Source organism: Scyliorhinus torazame, chromosome 5 (assembly GCF_047496885.1).
Source record: "Scyliorhinus torazame isolate Kashiwa2021f chromosome 5, sScyTor2.1, whole genome shotgun sequence".
NCBI classification, from domain to species: Eukaryota; Metazoa; Chordata; class Chondrichthyes; order Carcharhiniformes; family Scyliorhinidae; genus Scyliorhinus; species Scyliorhinus torazame.
The window spans coordinates 304,831,124-304,850,769 of NC_092711.1; the positions used below are offsets into that span (position 1 = coordinate 304,831,124).

The 19,646-nt window shown below is 50.6% G+C and overlaps 1 protein-coding gene across 12 annotated transcripts in view; it reads right to left on the reverse strand.

Annotated features, from left to right (window-relative positions):
- Window positions 1–19,646, reverse strand: part of LOC140421281 (CD99 antigen-like protein 2) — a 297,978-nt gene that overhangs the window by 141,557 nt on the left and 136,775 nt on the right. For 10 of the 12 annotated variants that reach the window (XM_072505881.1, XM_072505884.1, XM_072505879.1 and 7 more), the window contains exon 2: window positions 15,378–15,440. The exons of the other annotated variants lie outside the window; for them this stretch is intronic. In XM_072505881.1, coding sequence (XP_072361982.1) covers window positions 15,378–15,440 — 63 coding nt within the window. The remainder of the gene's footprint in view (window positions 1–15,377; window positions 15,441–19,646) is intronic. 12 annotated transcript variants of the gene reach the window in all.

Genomic DNA, 19,646 nt, shown 5'->3' on the forward strand with positions numbered 1-19,646 from the left:
TTGGCTAGGGAGATGCCAGTGTTGTAGCTGTACTGGGACAGCTTGGTTAGGGGTGCGACAAGTCCAGGAGCACGTCTTCAGGACAATTGCTGGAATATTGTCAGGGCCCAGAGTCTTTGCAGTATCCAGTGTCTTCAGCCATTTCGTGACATCACGTGGAGTGAATCGTATTGGCTTAAGGCTGACATCTGTGATGCTGGGGACCGCCGGGGGAGACCGAGATGAATCATCCACTCGACATTTCTGGCTGAAGATTGTTGCGAATGCCTCAGCCTTGTCTTTTGCACTGATGTGCTGGGCTCCTCCATCATTGAGAATGGGGATATTTGTGGAGCCTCCTCCTCCAGTGAGTTGTTTAATTGTCCACCACCATTCAAGGCTGCAGAGCTTAGATCTGATGCGTTTGTTATGGGATCGCTTAGCTCTGTCTGTTACCTGCTGCTTATGCTGCTTGGCACACAAGAAGTCTTGTGTTGTAGCTTCACCAGGTTGTCACCTCATTTTTAGGTATGTCTGGTGCTGTCCCTGACATGTTCTCCTGCACTCTTCATTGAACCAGAGTTGATCCCCTGGTAATGGTAGAGTGGGGTATATGCCTGGCCACGAGGTTACAGATTGTGGCTGAGTACAATTCTGCTGTGGCTGATGGCCCACAGTGCTTCATGGATGCCCAGTCTTGAGTTGCTAGATCTGTTCAAAATTTATTTAGCACGATGGTCGTGCCACACAACATGATCTAGGCGTATCCTTAATCTGAAGACGGGACTTCATCTCCACAAGGACTGAGATGGCCACTCCTGCTGCTACTGTCATGGACAGTACCACCTCCCGCAGTCTCAGTCCAGCAGCTACGTCCGGCCAGCTCAGTCAATAGTGGTGCTACTGTTCCACTTTTGGTGATGGACATTGATGGCCCCCACCCAGAGTTCATTCTGCACCCTTGCCATCTCACTGCCTCCTCTAATTGGTGTTCAATGTGGAGGACTACTGATTCATCAGCTATGGGGGGATGGTATGTGCTATTCAGCAGGAAGTTTCCTTGTCCATATTTGACCTGATGCCATGAGACTTCATGGGGTCCGGGATCGATGTTATGGACACCCAAGGCAACACCCATCTGACTGTGTAGCACTGTGCCGCCGCCATCTCTGCTGGGTCTGTTGTGCCAATGTGACAGGACATACCCAGGGATGATAACATGATGCCTGGGACACTTCTGTGAGGTATGATTCTATGAGTACATTATGTCAGGCTGTTGTTTGACCAGTCTGTGCAACAGTTCTCCCAATAAGCCCCTAGATGTTAGTAAGGAGGACTTTGCAGCGTAGACAATATTGAGTTTGTCGTTGCTATTCCGGTGCCGTGGTCGATGCTGGGTCGTTGGTCTGGATTGATTCCTTTGAGAGTTTTTAGCAGTTTGATACAACTCAGTGGCTTGCTCTGCTAGTTCAGAGGGCATTTAAGAGTCAGCCGTATTGCTGTGGATTGGGAGTCACGTGGAGGACAGGCAGAACATCAGTGAACACAATTATTTTTTTAAGGACAATTGACAGTGGTTTCATGGTCATCATTAGTTTTTAAAAATAAATTTAGTGTACCCAATTCATTTTTTTACCAATCAAGGGGCAATTTAGCGTGGCCAATCCACCTAGACTGCACATCTTTGGGTTGTGGGGGCGAAACCCACGCAAACACTGGGAGAATGTGCAAACTCCACACGGACAGTGACCCAGAGCCGGGATCGAACCTGGGACCTCGGTGCCGTGAGGCAGCAGGGCTAACCCACTGCGCCACCGTGTTGGCCCATGGTCGTCATTAGTGACTAGTGGGGTTCTGCAGAGATCAATGCTTGGGCCCCAGCTATTCACAACATACATGATTTGGATGAAGGAACCAAAGTAATATTTCCAAGTTTGCTGGCGATGCAAAACTTGGTGGGAATGTGAGTGAGGATGTTAAGAGGTTTCAGGGAGATTTAGACGAGTTAAGTGAGTGGGCAAATACATGGCTTGGTGCAGTATAACATGGATAAATGTTAAATCATTCACTTCGGTACGAAAAACAGAATGGCAGAGCATTACTTAAATGGTGCTAGATTGGAAATGTTGACACACGAAGGGACCTGGGTGTCCGGGTACACCAGTCAAGAGCAAGCATGCAGGTGCAGCAAGCAGTTAGGAAGGCAAATGGTATGTTGGCCTTCAGTGCAAGAGGACTTGCGTACAGGAGCAAGGATGTCTTACTGCTGATGTACAGGGCCTTGGCGAGACCACACCTGGAGTATTGTGTACAACGTTCGTCTCCTTATCATAGAGGGAGCGCAACAAACGTTCAGCAGACTGATCCTTCGGATGGCAGAGATTGGGTTGACTAGACCTGTAATCACTGGAGTTTAGAAGAATGAGAGCAGATCTCATTGAAACGTGGAAAATTCTGACAGGCCAGGACAGACTGAATGCAGGGATGTTGTGTCCTCTCGCTGGGGCAGGGGAGGGAGGAGGATCGTGTCTAGAGCAAGGGGTCACAGTTAAAGGATATGGGTAGGCCATCTAGGACAGAGATGAGTAGAAACCTCTTCATTCGGAGGGTGGTGAACCTCTACAATTCTCAAACACAGAAAACTGAAAAGGCCCAAGTCACTGAATATATTTAAGGGGAAAATAACTTTCTGGACACTAAAAGCATCAAGGGATATGTGCAGTGTGGGTCAATAGTGTTGAGATAAAGGATCAACCCTATCATATTAAATGTGTTACGCCATCCTGGGCTAGTGCGCGGTCAATTACAGCCCCACATGCCCCAGGGTCACAACAAGTGAATTAACCAATAATTCTTATAGTAATTCCCAAAGTCTTTGGCCCCAGGCTGCCCAATAATTACAGTCACCAAGCTGAAACATTATTACTGTTTATTTATAGAACAAACTATCATGAAATATGCAGTAAATACAACTGGATAACAAGAAGCTCATATCTACTACCTCTTTAACTGTCCTACCCTTTACCCATACACACAAGATAGGCAAACACAGAGGGGTGGGAAGGGGTAAAAATAATAAGGATGAAGATCAAGAGTTAAGAGTCTTTGCTTTGAATAGTGATTCTTTTGCACAGTTTCTGGTCAAAGCCTCTGGTTTCTAGCTGGTGGTGGTCTTCCTGGCAGAGCCATTCATTCAGGGTCCCCGCAGTCTAGAAAAAAACACAGTACTTACAAGCAGCAGGCTTTCTAGAGAAACACTTTGGCCGGGATTCTCTGAAATCCCGGGCAAGTGTTGGTGCCGGCGTCAGAACCGACGCGAGCGACGCCGGTGTCAACGGGCCCCCAGGCCCATGCAGTCACACCTTTCTAGGGGGCTAGAACGGCGGCGGAGTGCTGTGCGTTGCTCCGGCATGGAAAGCCGGCCCGCCGTGGCCGGCCCGGGTCCGCGCATGCGCGCCACGGCCGTCTCCACGCCGGCCCGCGGGCAAAGTGGCGGAGCCCTACAGGGACCCGGAGGAACATAGGCCCCTCCTGGAATGAGCCCGCCCGCCGATCGGGTGCTCCTGATCGCAGGTCTGGCTACCGTGGAGGCACCACCCCCCGCCCCCCCCCCCCCCCCCGGAGTCGGCTCCTCCGCCCCCCACCAGGGCGGCCCCCGTAGCCAGAACACTGAGGTCCTGCCAGGTAGGACCATGCGTAAACGACACCGGCGGGACTCAGCGGCCCCCCCACCGGCGCCGCGGCATGATTGGCGCGATTCTCCGGTCGCCAGCCCGACATCAGAGCAGCGTGGCGGGATTCGCGCACCCCCTCCGACGATTCTCCGACCCGGAGCAGGATCGGAGAATCCTGGCCGTTATTTCTTATCAAACTGGGCCTTCAGCTCGATGTCCACATTCAGCCTTATATCTTTCTGTATTGACACTTCATTTCCCATCAAACCTTACTGTAAGTTGGTGGTTTGACCTCGGCCTTCTGCAGGCTCGGGAGAATGGCACCTTGACCTGCTGGAGAGAGAGTCCACCCCCACAGTAGCCTTCTGAAGAGGATTAGTTAGATCTTTTTTGGAGGGAGTTAGTTAGACCCCTCCATCCAGACTGCAGAATCAAAAATGAAGCCAAACTGGAACCTTCTGACTGTGGAAATATTCCAGTGGGATAATATCCAATTAACACCTGTTACTGGGCAGAGCACAGGCTTTTGGGTCCATTCATTGGACCCAAATCAATCAAACCAAGTCATCATTGCCACTGCAATCCGCAATCACCAGTCTAAAACAGCACAGCCTTCTGGAATCTTCTGTTTGATTTAAAGGCACAGTCCACTGCTTCCTTCTGTTTGAGTTAAAGGCACAGTCCACTGCTTCCTTCTGCTTGAATTAAAGGCACAGTCCACTGCTTCCTTCTGCCTGAATTAAAGGCACAGTCCACTGATTCCTTCTGCTTGAATTAAAGATACAGGCTGTCTTAAAGACACATGTCCATAAATCATCCATGGATCAAAAATGTAACAGCAAAAATAAAGGAAAGAGAAAATAAGGGAATAAATAAGGACTGAACTTAAGGACCCTTGTCAGCCAATTGTGCTGTCCTTGAACTCCACCCACCTTAAAAGACCCTCCTCCAACTTTGAGGTATAGCAATTTTAAATCGACTGCATTGTATTCTTGTTACTGGAAAAATGACGCGTGTTAGTTTTGAGACTTGCTCCACTGCCTTCTACCCTCCCTCTGTCACCCAGCAACTTTCCCCATTACCCTTGACCCACCCAAAATCAGCAATCTCCCTGCCACCCTTGAACCTCCCCAACTCCCCTTACGCTGGACTCTATCACTACCCACCGCCGTGTGCCTTCCTTCCCCTCAGCGACGACACCCGTTACCATCCCCATGTCCACCCAAACCTTTTCCATTATCCAAGCCACTTGTGTGATCTGCTTCCATAACCCCCCCCCCCCCGCCCGCCATGAAATCTTCACTTACCCGACTATCAGCCTGGACTTACCAACCTATCGCATCCCAGTAATCCCGCCCACCCCCTCTCCGGACTGTTCCCTCCGTTACCCAGTACCCTCAGTTCAACCCCCAGGACCCCAACATCGACAGTACCAACCTCACCCTCTCGGAAATCGCTCTCCCACCAATTTTGCCTGTAAACATCCCCCCCCCCCAGGACCCCCAGACCCAACAAGAAAGACCCTTTCTTCATCCCACATTGTAACCCACACACATTCACTCGCCGTCTCTCCCTTCTTCAGACTGTCTTCTCCTCTGGACACTCTCTCTCTTTTCCCCACCCCCTTTTCCATCCCTTTCCGGCTCCTGTCCCGCCTGCCCAGTTTGTCCTACCGGCGCCCGATTTGTCACGCTGTGAGCGGTCCCCAAGAAGGTGAAGGCAGCGGCGACCCACTGCCAAGTTGTGTGGGAAGTGAAGCTCACCATGTGTATGCCACTCGTGTACAATTGTAAAAGTGAACATTCTAATTTCTCACTGAGGGGGAACTTAATTTTAATTTAGAGGGGGCAGCTTGATTGGGCCAGCATGGTAGCACCGTGGTTAGCACTGTTGCTTCACAGCTCCGGGGTCCCAGGTTCGATTCCCGGCTTGGGTCACTGTCTGTGCGGAGTCTGCACGTTCTCCCCGTGTCTGCGTGGGTTTCCTCCGGGTGCTCCGGTTTCCTCCCACAGTCCAAAGACGTGCAGGTTAGGTGGATTGGCCATGATAAATTGCCCTGAGTGACCAAAAAGGTTAGGAGAGATTATTGGGTTACGGGGATGGGGAGGAAGTGAGGGCTTAAGTGGGTCTGTGTAGACTCGATGGGCCAAATGGCCTCCTTCTGCACTGTATGTTCTATGTTCTATAATAAGGATTATTTGATTTGATTTTTGATTCCAGAGAGGTGGCCTTTCAATGAGCGTACGTGAGATGCTAATGAAAATGAAAATGAAAATCGCTTATTGTCACAAGTAGGTTTCAATGAAGTTACTGTGAAAAGCCCCTAGTCGCCACATTCCGGCGCCTGTTCGGGGAGGCTGGTACAGGAATTGAACCGTGCTGCTGGCCTGCTTTAAAAGCCAGCTATTTAGCCCAGTGTGCTAAACCAGCCCCTAATGTGTGCTCAACATCGTTGAGGACCGGGGCGGGATTCTCCCCTACCCGGCGGGCGGGGGTCCCGGCGTGATGGAGTGGCGGGAACCACTCCGGTGTCGGGCCGCCCCAAGAGGTGCGGACATCTCCGCACCTTTAGGGGCCAAGCCCTCACCTTGAGGGGCTAGGCCCGCGCCGCAGCGGTTTCCGCTCCACCGGCTGGCGGGAAAGGCCTTTGGCGCCACGCTAGCCGGTGCCGAAAGGTCTTCGCCGGGCGACGCGGGTCCGTGCATGAGCGGGCCGGAGAATCGGCGGGGGTGGGCCTGCCGACCGGCGCGATTCCCGCCCCCGCCGAATCTCTGGTGGCGGAGACTTCGGGACACGGCGGGGGCGGGATTCACGCCAGCCCCCGGTGATTCTCCGACCCGGCGGGGGGTCGGAGAATCCCGCCCCAGAATTCTTACAGTTCATCCCTCCGCCAACTGATTTTTGGCCGCACTGTGTCGAATTGTGTCCCCTCCCCCTCCCCCTCATAGGCTTTCCTGGGACTGGAGGATTCTGTCCGCAGAGCAACTTGTCTTGGAGTCCAGTTCAAAAATAAATAAACAGCTCAGGATTTGGCCCAAACCATCGACGCTTGACAAGCAAGCTGCATGTGAGAGTTTGTGGCGTGAGTAAATAAGCGGGAGTGTTGCCTAGGGAACAAAAACATAAGTGTGGCTGAAATCAGCAAGCTGTGTCTGTCACATGGAGCACAGGGGGAAAGCCAATTGCCCTGAACGTCCTTCCCATCTCATTCTATTCTGTTCCTGGCTGTGGGGTTTGGAGTATTCTGTCTTGCTCTCATGGGGCTGGTTAAGTAGGATTATCCTAATATATATATCCAGCGGTTATGGAAGCCTGATACAGAAAACGATAGCTTTATAGTTCTAATAGAGGACATTCTGAACGTCATGGAATGCTGGGATAGCACTAACTCCATTGCAACCTCCTGTTAAAATCTCACCACCCAGGAAAACAAATAATGGTTGTGTTTGTTGGGGGGGGGGGGGGGGGGGGGGGGCGGGGCGGTGGTCCTTTTGCATGGCTGCTAGCGAATAGAGTGGACGGAAGGGGGATGATAGTTTTTAGGCCAGATTCCACTGATCTTGCGCTTGAACTCCAGCGTTCACCCCAGTCATGTTGCAGTATTAATAAGAAGCAGACTGCAGTTTTTCCGAAGGGGATGTTTGGGCCTCCTGGGGATGTTTTGTCTGATCAGCTGATAGCCTTTTGTGCGAAGGGGGCGATTTGCAGCACCAGGAGGGGCCTGGAGGATAGCCCGAGAATAACTACAGACGGCCAAGTGTTTCAGACACTGTAAGTGATTGATCCTGGATACTGTCCAAATGAAACCAGGGCTTTGCGGCGAGAGGGAACTGTGCCTCCGGAAACAGAGCAGTGTTGATTCTGCCTTGTGCAGTCAAACTGCAAGCATGTGTGTTCTAGACGGTGGAGTTGTTTCCCCGTTCTTGTTAAATTGTTTTTCCACAAACTTAGGCTGCTGACTCCCTTGATGGCCTTGGCTGCAGATGATGCTGGCAGCTGCCTTCCACTCGCACTGAATCATTTCTGGTGAGCACTTCTGACCTCCGCCTTCAGCAATATTTTGCGACTGCCGCCTTTGTCAAAGGGATTGCCACGAGGTTAATGAAGAATTCCTTTCTTGTTACCATTCAGCTGTGTGATTTTGCCCAGGCTACAGCGGTATTTTGGCAGTATTAGCATTAAACGTCAGTGCATGAGGCTTTAGAAAAGCACCCATGAACAGTACTCTAATAAGACTGCACGTCCATTAACTTCAGCTATGGATATGGGAGGGAAGGGAATGGGCAGGATAACGTTTAGTCAACATGACATTTTAAAAATATTTATAATTGATATATTCCAACCCCTCTCCCTAATAACCACACGACCTTGAATTTCAATAAACCCAGGGTGGGATTCTCCCACCGGGCGGCTAAGTGTCGACGGCGGAGTATAAACGGGAGTGTTTTACTCCGGCGTCGGTGCCCGTTCCGGGACCCCATTCTCCGGGCCACAGTGGGGTAGCACGGCGCTGGAGCGGCCCACGCCGCTCCAGTTGCCGATCCCAGCGTGAACCCGGCGCCGCGGGGTCCGCGCGTGAGCAGTTGAGCTGGCGCCAACTCGCGCATGCGCAGTGGCCTTCTTCCCCGCGCCGGCCCCGCCGCCAAATGACGCAGGGCTACAGGAGCCGGCGCGGAAGAAAGGAGGCCCCCTGCCAGAGAGGCCGACCCGCCGATTGGTGGGCCCCGATCACGGGCCAGACCACGATGGAGGCCCTCCCCGGGGTCAGACCCCCCCCCCCCCCGCCCCCCACAGGCCGCCCCCGGACCCTTCAACATCGAGGTCCCGCCGGCTCAGAGGATTTTAGAACGGCGCCGGCGGGACTCGGATTTTTTGTGACGGCCGCTCGGCCCATCCGGGCCGGAGAATCGGTGCGCCAGCCCGGAGAGTCGGCGCATACCCTGACTGGCGCTGCGCCGACCATGCCGGCGCCGATGGTGCCGATTGAATTGCATCCCGGCGTCGGGGCGGGTTGGCGCGATTCGCGCGGCGTCGCGCCGATTCTCTGACCCAACGGGGGGGTCGCAAAGTCTCCCAGCTGATTCGCCAATACCGCGCTCGCCAGCCCCCCGCTAACAAGGTCGAGCAGCAGTGAAGCTGCACTTGCTCAGCCAACACCAGCCAGCTCGCAAAAATGGCGCCGAGGAGACCAGCACCTAGATTCGGGGACGCTGACCTGGGCAGGCTCCTAGACACGGTGGAGGCCAGAAGGAAGGTCCTGCTTCCCCGAGGGTCCCGGAGGGTGAGCCACAAGGCAGCCAGTGCTGCCTGGGAAGAGGAGGCGGCAGCAGGCAGCTCGGGGAGTGTGACCAGGAGGACTCGCCTCCAGTGCAGTAAGAAGGTCAACGACCTACACTGGGCAGCACGAGTGAGTGGACACAACTGCCGCCCCTCCAACCACTTCCAAGGGATCATCCACCCCAAACTCTCCATGGGACCCCCAGCCGTTCCTCCAGCCCCTCCCCCTTCAAAACCCCCAACCCTTCCTTCACCCCCCCCCACCCACTGTGAACCACGCGTGTGGCTAACAATGCCCTCTCTGTGTCTCCTCAGGAAAAGCTCTCCCACAACCATCGGGAGAGGGCCCAGAATGGCAGTGGGGTGCCGGACTTACAAATCCTCACCTCCTTCGAGAAGCGTGCCCTGGAGGTGACTGGGATGGCCGAGGACAGGGCAGTCACCGCAGAGGCGAGGAACCACCGGGCTGCACCCGTAGGACCTGTCAAACGTGAGTTGTTCTTGCCTTACTGACCGATCCATCCCTCACACTGACCACATGTCCATTCTCCTGCAGTGCCGGCCCATCCCGGGCGGCCCCCTCTCCTGACTGTGAGGAGAACACCTCGGAGGAGAGCTCCAAGGATGCAACCGTTATAGTCGTGGCACAGCTGTCATCGCTGCCCTCCACAGCGCAGATACACGCAGCTCGGTGGGAAATGTTAGTGGTCAGGCCCCAGGGGCACAATCTGGTGAGCACCACACTGCTGATGATGCACATATAGGGTAGGCAGGAATCCCCAGGCGAGACAGCAGTTGGAGGTCTGTTGGATCCCAGGACCCAGCTGGGTCCCATCCTGATGCTGAGCCCCTGGCACAGAGGTACTCGGAGCTGATGGAGACGATAGGGTGCGGCCGGGACATTCAGAGGCAGATATCAGTGTCACTCCAGCAGATCCATAGCCGATTGGAGGAGTCCCAGAGACTACGGGTGCAGGAGGTGTCGCTGGCAATGCGTGGCACTGAGGCCAGCACTGCTAAGGTGGCGACTGTAGTGGAGAGCCTGACAACGTCGGCACCATGAATGAAGGTGTCCAAGGCATCGCGCAGTCGGTGACGGCCATGGCTGAGGGTCTCGGCACAATGTTTGTGTCACTGCGGATGTGACCCAGTACCAGGCGGATGTTCTGCGGGACATGTCCCGCTCTCAGATGGGCATTGCTGAGGCACTGCGGAGCTTGTGCCAATCATTGAGGAGCATTGCTGATCGACACAATAGTGCAGACCATTGGGAACTGACAAGGTTGGCAGAGCCAGATGTCGCAGGGGCAGCCGGAGCTCGAACCAGCTGCCCCTCTGTCCCATGGTGAGCCCCAGAGCCCTCTGGGCATCGGCCGGGAGGCGAGGCCACTGAGTGCTAAGCCAGACCCGTGCCATGGAGCGGTGAGGGCGGCCATCAGGACTCCTGAGTTTCACCCCTCTGATGAGGCTGCGTCTCGAGGTCAGGACATGGAACAGGGTGGCACGGCTGTGCATGTGCCGCTGACAAGTAAGCTGGGGCCTTTCGGCCCCAGAGGACGGCCACAGCCTCCACCTCAGATGCGCTTCCTGGAGAAACACCGAGACATAGAGTCCCTCACCCCCACCGAACACTGGGGTGGCAATCCCAGCGCCCCTGGGCTCATTGCCTGTGAGCAAAGATGGCTACTCACCTCCTCGGCGCCCCACAGAAGCCCTTCCGCCAGGTTCATGTTTTTCGAGTACTAACGGCGCCAGCGTGAGCACTTGCTGGGGGGGGGGGGCCGCGGAATGATGGGAGGCCATTGGATATGGGGTCGCTCCCGTTAATTGTATGGAAATGGGGCTTAAGTGGTGATAATTGGTTTCTCGCCCCGCTACGGCGCCTGGCACAGTTTTCATTTTTGGCCTCTCCCAGCACGGCAGCACGGTAGCCTTGTGGTTAGCATAATTGCTTCATAGCTCTAGGGTCCCAGGTTCGATTCCCGGCTTGGGTCACTGTCTGTGCAGTGTCTGCACATTCTCCACGTGTGTGCGTGGGTTTCCTCCGGGTGCTCCGGTTTCCTCCCACAGTCCAAAGATGTGCAGGTTAGGTGGAGTGACCATGCTAAATTGCCCTTAGTGTCCAGAATTGCCCTTAGTGTTGGGTGGGGTTACTGGGTTATGGGGATAGGGTGGAGGTGTGGACCTCGGGTAGGGTGCTGTTTCCAAGAGCCGGTGTAGGCTCGATGGGCCAAATGGCCTACTTCTGCACTGTAAATTCTATCTATCTATTCATCAGCCTCCTTCCGCTTGAGCGAGAGCGTAACGAGGCCGGAGAATCGCGCCCACTAAAAATAAATTAACTGTTCCACAACCTCCACAATATATTCTTGTTCACTGTCCAGTAATAACTACAATACATGTGTACATGCACATGTTCAGAAACATGTTAAAGGTTCAAATCATCATAAACAACTCATTTGGTTTGATATGGAGGGACTTGTTCCAATGAGAGATGGACCACCTCGGAAAGCCTACTTGTGACAATAAAGATTATTTATTTATTTATTATACTGTTTAAAATGTCACTATATCCATGTCAAAGTGCAAAAAACAAACTGGTTGCTCCATTTAGAAGCTGGTGCTTTTCTGTTTAAACAAAATAAATATCCCTTCGTTGGCTGTAGACGACTGGCGCTACCTCTTTCGATGACAAAAATAGACTGGAGGCAGATCATGGCTACAAGGGTTGGGGGAAACTGGGGTTTGGCGAGTGTCATTTTAACACGGATGAATACCGCATTGCGGACATGGGGAGGGATAAAACCAAACATGCGAATACCTGCAGGGTCTGAGCATCAAGACCCTCCAGAAAGAGAAAAAAAACTTAGACCACGAACCTCTTAAAATTCAAGGCAAATATAGAAAAAATAAATGGAGTATTCAAATGCACTGCTTAACACAACAGAATGCAATGTGGAAGGTGCTCATGGAGCCCGGCGAACCATGTCCATATGTTTTGGTCATGCCCGGCACTGGAGGGGTTCTGGAGAGGAGTGGCGGGAGCAATATCTCAGGCGGTGAAAGTCCGGGTCAAGCCAAGCTGGGGGCTAGCAATATTTGGAGTAGTGGACGAACCGGGAGTGCAGGAGGCGAAAGAGGCCGGCATTCTGGCCTTTGCGTCCCTAGTAGCCCGGCGAAGGATCTTGCTAATGTGGAAGGAGGCGAAGCCCCCCAGCCTGGAGGCCTGGATAAATGATATGACTGGGTTCATAAAGTTGGAGAGGATTAAGTTCGCCTTGAGAGGGTCTGCGCAGGGTTTTTTTTACAGGCGGTGGCAACCGTTCCTAGACTATCTCGCGGAGCGTTAGAGGAAAGTCGGTCAGCAGCAGCAGCAACCTGGGGGGGGGGCTGCCTGCCTGGGAGGGTGGATGAGCAAGAGATAACATGAAGGGTTGGGGAAACTGGCACGTACGGGTGAGGGCCAGTGTACAAAGCTGTGTAAATATATCATTTTGCCATGTATATATCTTGCTCTGCGCGATTTCTCGTTTTTTTTTGTTACGGGGGGGCCGTATTGTTTGTAAGGGAGAAAAATTGTGTTAAAAAAACTTTAATATATATATTTTTTTAAAACACAACAGAATGCAGAACAAAAAGGGCATTATATACAGTCTTGCACAAGACATTGGCCGGGTCTCATCAAAAATACCGCTTCCAGTTTTGGTGTCCTCAGATGGTGGGTGAGTGATAGAAGACGTGGAAGCATCTTCAGGTTGATACCTAGTTTTTACAAATTATTCAGCTAATTTTTGATTAGCATGAGGCACCATCAAAATCCAGCATGTTTTGTAGCAAGAGGGTCAGAGGGCCCAAGTCTTCAAAATGCTGGAAAAGTGGAAACGCTCAAATACATTGGACTGACATCTTTATGAGAACAAAAGATTTAGATTTGGTCCGCCTGGGTGGCCCATTTGATGTGAAAGGTGAGGGAGGGTCAAGGGACGTGCATACAACATGTAAGGTTAGAAGTCAGGAGACTTTTCTTAACAGAGGGTCATCGACCTTCAGGAATAACTTGCCGGCTGCTGCAGTGGTTACGGATTCATTACAACTATTCAAAAGAAGTTTGCCGAGTTCCTTGGTGAACTGACATCAGAATGTACAAAAGATAGGTGCTGGTGTATTAACTTGAGATACGAGAACATGTTTGGCCCCCTGGGGTGGGATGTATGTGGGGGTTGGTTATCAGAAAACCCTTTCTCAAAGGTGGTCAAAATGATATAGTTTTGAGCTGGTATTAAACTGTGGTTATTTACTGGATAGTTTTCAACTGAACCCACACTCCAAGAACCTACCCTTTATCACGCTTACGAAAATGATTTCTTCCGTTTTGTTATACTGCACAACGGGGGTCTAATTGTTCTGAAAGAGCTTCGATCTTCCCTACCCTCCAACCCACCACACAAACAATCCCCACTTCTTCTGGGGACTGCTTTGCTGCCAATCAGCAGCTAGAAACGCAACAGACCAAAGGATCAACTCTGCATCCATCACCCTGGTGCAAGTCTGTCAGTGTTCAGGTTTGCTGTGCTAGCCCGGATCATCATTTAACTTGTTGAAGTTACCAATTGTTTTGGAAGGAATATGCGTTGAATCTTTGTGTAGTTCCGACTGGAGTCTGATACCTAGTCTAACATGCCACTTTGGGTAAGTCTGTTAACATTAACCCTGCTACAAAGTTAAATGCATTTCTCTTAGAAAGAATTTCTCTTAGGACTGAGCAGCAGGAACATAGGAATTACCAGAAGTAGGCAATTCAGCCCTTCGAGCTTGCTTAATCAGATCATGGCTGATCTCTTCTTGGTCTCAAACCCACCTCCCCACCTGTTACCCATACCCCTTTAACCCGTTTTTAAAATCAAAAATGTATCTCCTTGAAAGCATTTAATAACTCAAATACCACCGCACTATGGGACAGCAGGTTCCACAAATTCACCACCCTCTGCGAGAAGTAGTTCCTCCTCATCTCAGTTCTAAATCTACTGCCTCTCAACCTATATCTGTGACTTCTCGTTCTAGACTTCCCCACAAGGGGGAACATTTGGTCTATGTTTACTTTATCAATCCCATTTAGTATTTTATACATGTCGATCAGGTCACCTCTCATCTTTCTAAACTCCAGCGAGTATAAGCCCGAACTGCTTAATTTCTCCTCAAACGTCAACCCTTTCATCCCCGGAATCAATCTGGTGACCCACCTCTGAACTGTCCCCAATGCCATCACATCCTTCCTCAAATAAGGAGACCAAAACTGGACACACAACTCCAGGTGTGGTCCCGCCAACACCCTATACAATTGCAACAATACTTCTCTACTTTTATACTCCAGTCCTTTCGCAATAAACATTTGCTTTTTAATCACATGCTGTACCTGCATGGAGTAGGCTATTTAGCCCTTTGAGACTGCTCCACCATTCAATAAGATCTGGGCTGTGATGGATGTGTCTCAACTCCACTTTCCGTTGCCTCCCATTACTCTTGACTCCCGTGTCGATCAAAGATCTGCCTATCTCGGCCTTGAATGAATTCAGTGACCCAGCCTGCACTGCTCTCTGGGGAAGAGAATCTCACAGACTAACGACCCTGAGAAAATACATTTCTCCTCCTCTCCATCTATCGTGAATGATAGACCTTTTTATCCTTAAATTATGTCCCCTAGTTCTAGTCTCTCCCACAAGTGGAAATAAACATCCTCCGGGTATCCACCCTCTCAAGTCCCCTCAAGATCTTACATGTTCCAATTCATATCACATCTCATTCCGCTAGACTCCAATGGATGCAGGCCCAACCTGTCCAACCTTTCCTCATACCAATAAGCCGCTCATCCCAGGAATGAGTCAATTTCTCTGAACTGCTTCCAACGCAATCTTTTTTCACACAAGGAGACCAAGACTGTGCAGGGTATCCCCGATGTGGTCTCACCAAGGCCCTGGTCAACTGCAGAAAAATTTCCCTACCTTTAAATTCCATTTACCTTGCAATAAATACCAACATTTGTCTTCCTCATCACTTGCTGTACCTGCGCACTCGCTCTTTGTGATTCCTGTACCAGGACACTAACATCCCTGTGCCCAACACGTTCTGCAACCCCTCCCCATTTGAATAATATAGAGCTTTTCCATTCTTGCTGCCAGAGTGAACAATTTCACATTTTCCCACATTATACTCCACTGGTCAAACTCTTTCCCCCACTCACTTAACCTGTCTACGTCCCTTTGCAATCTCTCTATCTCCTCTTGGGGACTTAATTTCCTACATGTCTATTAATACTTCCTGCCACTAAAAAGTACAGGATCCCACTTCAGGAACTTGCAATGTTTCAGGTCAGAATTTCCACATAGAGAATCCCCACAACAATGAGACAAAAGCAACGGCGAAGAAAATCTCATAATTGAGGACACTTACGTGGCTTTGTGGTATGGTCATCAGAGAGGGCATCAGACAAGTCAAAGCCATCATCACCTAAAACTAAAATACAATGTGAAATATCAGATGGATGGTGCAATATGTTGCATCTTACAGTACTATATCAATTCTATTTTTGACATTGCGCTGCTTTTAAAGTCAATGGTTGGGAACATTCTATCAAAGGAAGCTTCCCCCCATGCTCAAGGTGATGACTGCCAAGTTGCTTAAGAACTGCCTCAGGCAGAAAAAGATTCACTTTAGATGGCTTAAATTGGAATCAAATCCATGAATTGCCAATGGTTTATGGCAATGCGGGCGGCACTGTGGCACAGTGGTTAGCACGGCTGCTCACCGTGCCAGGGACCCGGGTTCAATTCCGGCCTTGGGTCACTGTCTGTGTGGAGTTTGCTCTTTATCCCCGTGCCTGCGTGGGTTTTCTCCGGGTGCTCCGGTTTTCTCCCACACGCCAAAGATGTGCCGATTGGGTGGATTGGCCATGCTAAAATGCCCCTTAATGTCCAAAATGTTCGGTGGGGTTATGGGATTGCAGGGTGTTGGACCTACTTAGGGTGCTCTTTAAGAGGGTCGGGGCAGACTTAGGGCTGAATGGCCTCCTTCTGTACTGTAGGGATTCTATGATTCTATTCTATGGCAATGCCATTTAGCTTGCACTAGACTGAAGTGCTTCTGAAAGTTTCAATGGATGAGTTCTTCCGGGGCAGGTGTGACCTATATAAGAAGGACGGGTTGCATCTAAACTGGAGAGGCATAAATATCCTGGCCGTGAGGTTTGCAGTGTCACACGGGAGGGTTTAAACTAGTATGGCAGGGGGGTGGGCACGGGAGCAATAGGTCAGAAGGTGAGAGCATTGAGGAACAACTAGGGAATAGGGGCAGTATGGCTCTGAGGCAGAGCAGACAGGGTGAAGTTGCTGAACACAGCGGGTCTGGTGGCCTGAAGTGCATATGTTTTAATGCAAGAAGTATTACGGGTAAGGCAGATGAACTTAGCTTGGATTAGTACTTGGAACTATGATGTTGTTGTCATTACAGAGACCTGGTTGAGGGCAGGATTGGCAGCGAAACGTTCCAGGATTTAGATGTTTCAGGCGGGATAGAGGTGGATGTAAAAGGGGTGGCGGAGTTGCGCTACTGGTTAGGGAGGATATCACAGCTGTACTACGGGAGGACTCCTCAGAGGGCAGTGAGGCTATATGGGTAGAGATCAGGAATAAGAAGGCTGCAGTCACAATGTTGGGGGTCTACTACAGGCCTCTCAACAGCCAGCGGGAGATAGAGGAGCAGATAGGTAGACAGATTTTGGAAAAGAGTAAAAACAACAGGGTTGTGGTGATGGGAAACGTCAACTTCCCCAATATTGACTGGGACTCACTTAGTGCCGGGGCTTAGATGGGGCAGAGTTTGTAAGGAGCATCCAGGAGGGCTTCTTAAAACAATATGTAGACAGTCCAACTAGGGAAGGTGTGGTACTGGATCTGGTATTGGGGAATGAGCCCGGCCAGGTGGTAGATGTTTCAGTAGGGGAGCATTTCGGGAACAGTGACCACAATTCAGTAAGTTTTAAAGTGCTGGTGGACAAGGATAAGAGTGGTCCTAGGGTGAATGTGCTAAATTGGGGGAAGGCTAATTATAACAATATTAGGCGGAACTGAAGAACCTAGATTGGGGGCGGATGTTTGAGGGCAAATCAACATCTGACATGTGGGAGGCTTTCAAGCGTCAGTTGAAAGGAATTCAGGACTGGCATGTTCCTGTGAGGAAGAAGGATAAATACGGTAATTTTCGGGAACCTTGGATAACGAGAGATATTGTAGGCCTCGTCAAAAAGAAAAAGGAGGCATTTGTCAGGGCTAAAAGGCTGGGAACAGACAAAGCCTGTGTGGAATATAAGGAAAGTAGGAAGGAACTTAAGCAAGGAGTCAGGAGGGCTAAAAGGGGTCACGAAAAGTCATTGGCAAATAGGGTTAAGGATAATCCCAAGGCTTTTTACACGTACACGCCAGGGAAAGGGTTGGCCCACTGAAAGATAGGCAAGGGAATCTATGTGTGGAGCCAGAGGAAATGGGCGAGGTACTAAATGAATACTTTGCATCAGTATTCACCAAAGAGAAGGAATTGGTAGATGTTGAGTCTGAAGAAGGGTGTGTAGATAGCCTGGGTCACATTGAGATCCAAAAAGACGAGGTGTTGGGTGTCTTAAAAAACACTAAGGTAGATAAGTCCCCAGGGCCTGATGGGATCTACCCCAGAATACTGAAGGAGGCTGGAGTGGAAATTGCTGAGGCCTTGACAGAAATCTTTGGATCCTCACTGTCTTCAGGTGATGTCCCGGAGGACTGGAGAATAGCCAATGTTGTTCCCCTGTTTAAGAAGGGTAGCAAGGATAATCCAGGGAACTACAGGCCGGTGAGCCTTACTTCAGTAGTAGGGAAATTACTGGAGAGAATTCTTCGAGACAGGATCTACTCCCATTTGGAAGCAAATGGAGGTATTAGTGAGAGGCAGCATGGTTTTGTGAAGGGGAGGTCGTGTCTCACTAACTTGATAGAGTTTTTCGAGGAGGTCACAAAGATGATTGATGCAGGTAGGGCAGTGGATGTTGTCTATCTGGACTTCAGTAAGGCCTTTGACAAAGTCCCTCATGGTAGACTAGTACAAAAGGTGAAGTCCCACGGGATCAGGGGTGAGCTGGCAAGGTGGATACAGAACTGGCTAGGTCATAGAAGGCAGAGAGTAGCAATGGAAGGATGCTTTTCTAATTGGAGGGCTGTGACCAGTGGTGTTCCGCAGGGATCAGTGCTGGGACCATTGCTGTTTGTAGTATAGAAAAATGATTTGGAGGAAAATGTAACTGGTCTGATCAGTAAGTTTGCAGACGACACAAAGGTTGGTAGAATTGTGGATAGCGATGAGGGCTGTCAGAGGATACAGCAGGATTTAGATTGTTTGGAGACTTGGGAGGAGAAATGGCAGATGGAGTTTAATCCGGACAAATGTGAGGTAATGCATTTTGGAAGGTCTAATGCAGGTAGGGAATATACAGTGAATGGTAGAACCCTCAAAAGTATTGAAAGTCAGAGAGATCTAGGTGTACAGGTCCACAGGTCACTGAAAGGGGCAACACAGGTGGAGAAGGTAGTCAAGAAGGCATACGGCATGCTTGCCTTCATTGGCCGGGGCATTGAGTATAAGAATTGGCAAGTCATGTTGCAGCTGTATAGAACCTTAGTTAGGCCACACTTGGAGTATAGTGTTCAATTCTGGTCGCCACACTACCAGAAGGATGTGGAGGCTTTAGAGAGGGTGCAGAAGAGATAGTGGGTGCCTGGAACTCGCTACCGGAGGAGGTGGTGGAAGCAGGGACGATAGTGACATTTAAGGGGCATCTTGACAAATACATGAACAGGATGGCAATAAGACCATAAGACATAGGAGCGGAAGTAAGGCCATTCGGCCCATCGAGTCCACTCCACCATTCAATCATGGCTGATTTCAACTCCATTTACCCGCTCTCTCTCCATAGCCCTTAATTCCTCGAGAAATCAAGAATTTATCAACTTCTGTCTTAAAGACACTCAACGTCCCGGCCTCCACCGCCCTCTGTGGCAATGAATTCCACAGACCCACCACTCTCTGGCTGAAGACATTTCTCCTCATCTCTGTTCTAAAGTGACTCCCTTTTATTCTAAGGCTGTGCCCCCGGGTCCTAGTCTCCCCTGCTAATGGAAACAACTTCCCTACGTCCACCCTATCTAAGCCATTCATTATCTTGTAAGTTTCTATTAGATCTCCCCTCAACCTCCTAAACTCCAATGAATATAATCCCAGGATCCTCAGACGTTCATCGTACGTTAGGCCTACCATTCCTGGGATCATCTGTGTGAATCTCCGCTGGACCCGCTCCAGTGCCAGTATGTCCTTCCTGAGGTGTGGGGCCCAAAATTGCTCACAGTATTCTAAATGGGGCCTAACTAATGCTTTATAAAGCTTCAGAAGTACATCCCTGCTTTTATATTCCAAGCCTCTTGAGATAAATGACAACATTGCATTTGCTTTCTTAATTACGGACTCAACCTGCAAGTTTACCTTTAGAGAATCCTGGACTAGGACTCCCAAGTCCCTTTGCACTTCAGCATTATGAATTTTGCCACCGTTTAGAAAATAGTCCATGCCTCTATTCTTTTTTCCAAAGTGCAAGACCTCGCACTTGCCCACGTTGAATTTCATCAGCCATTTCTTGGACCA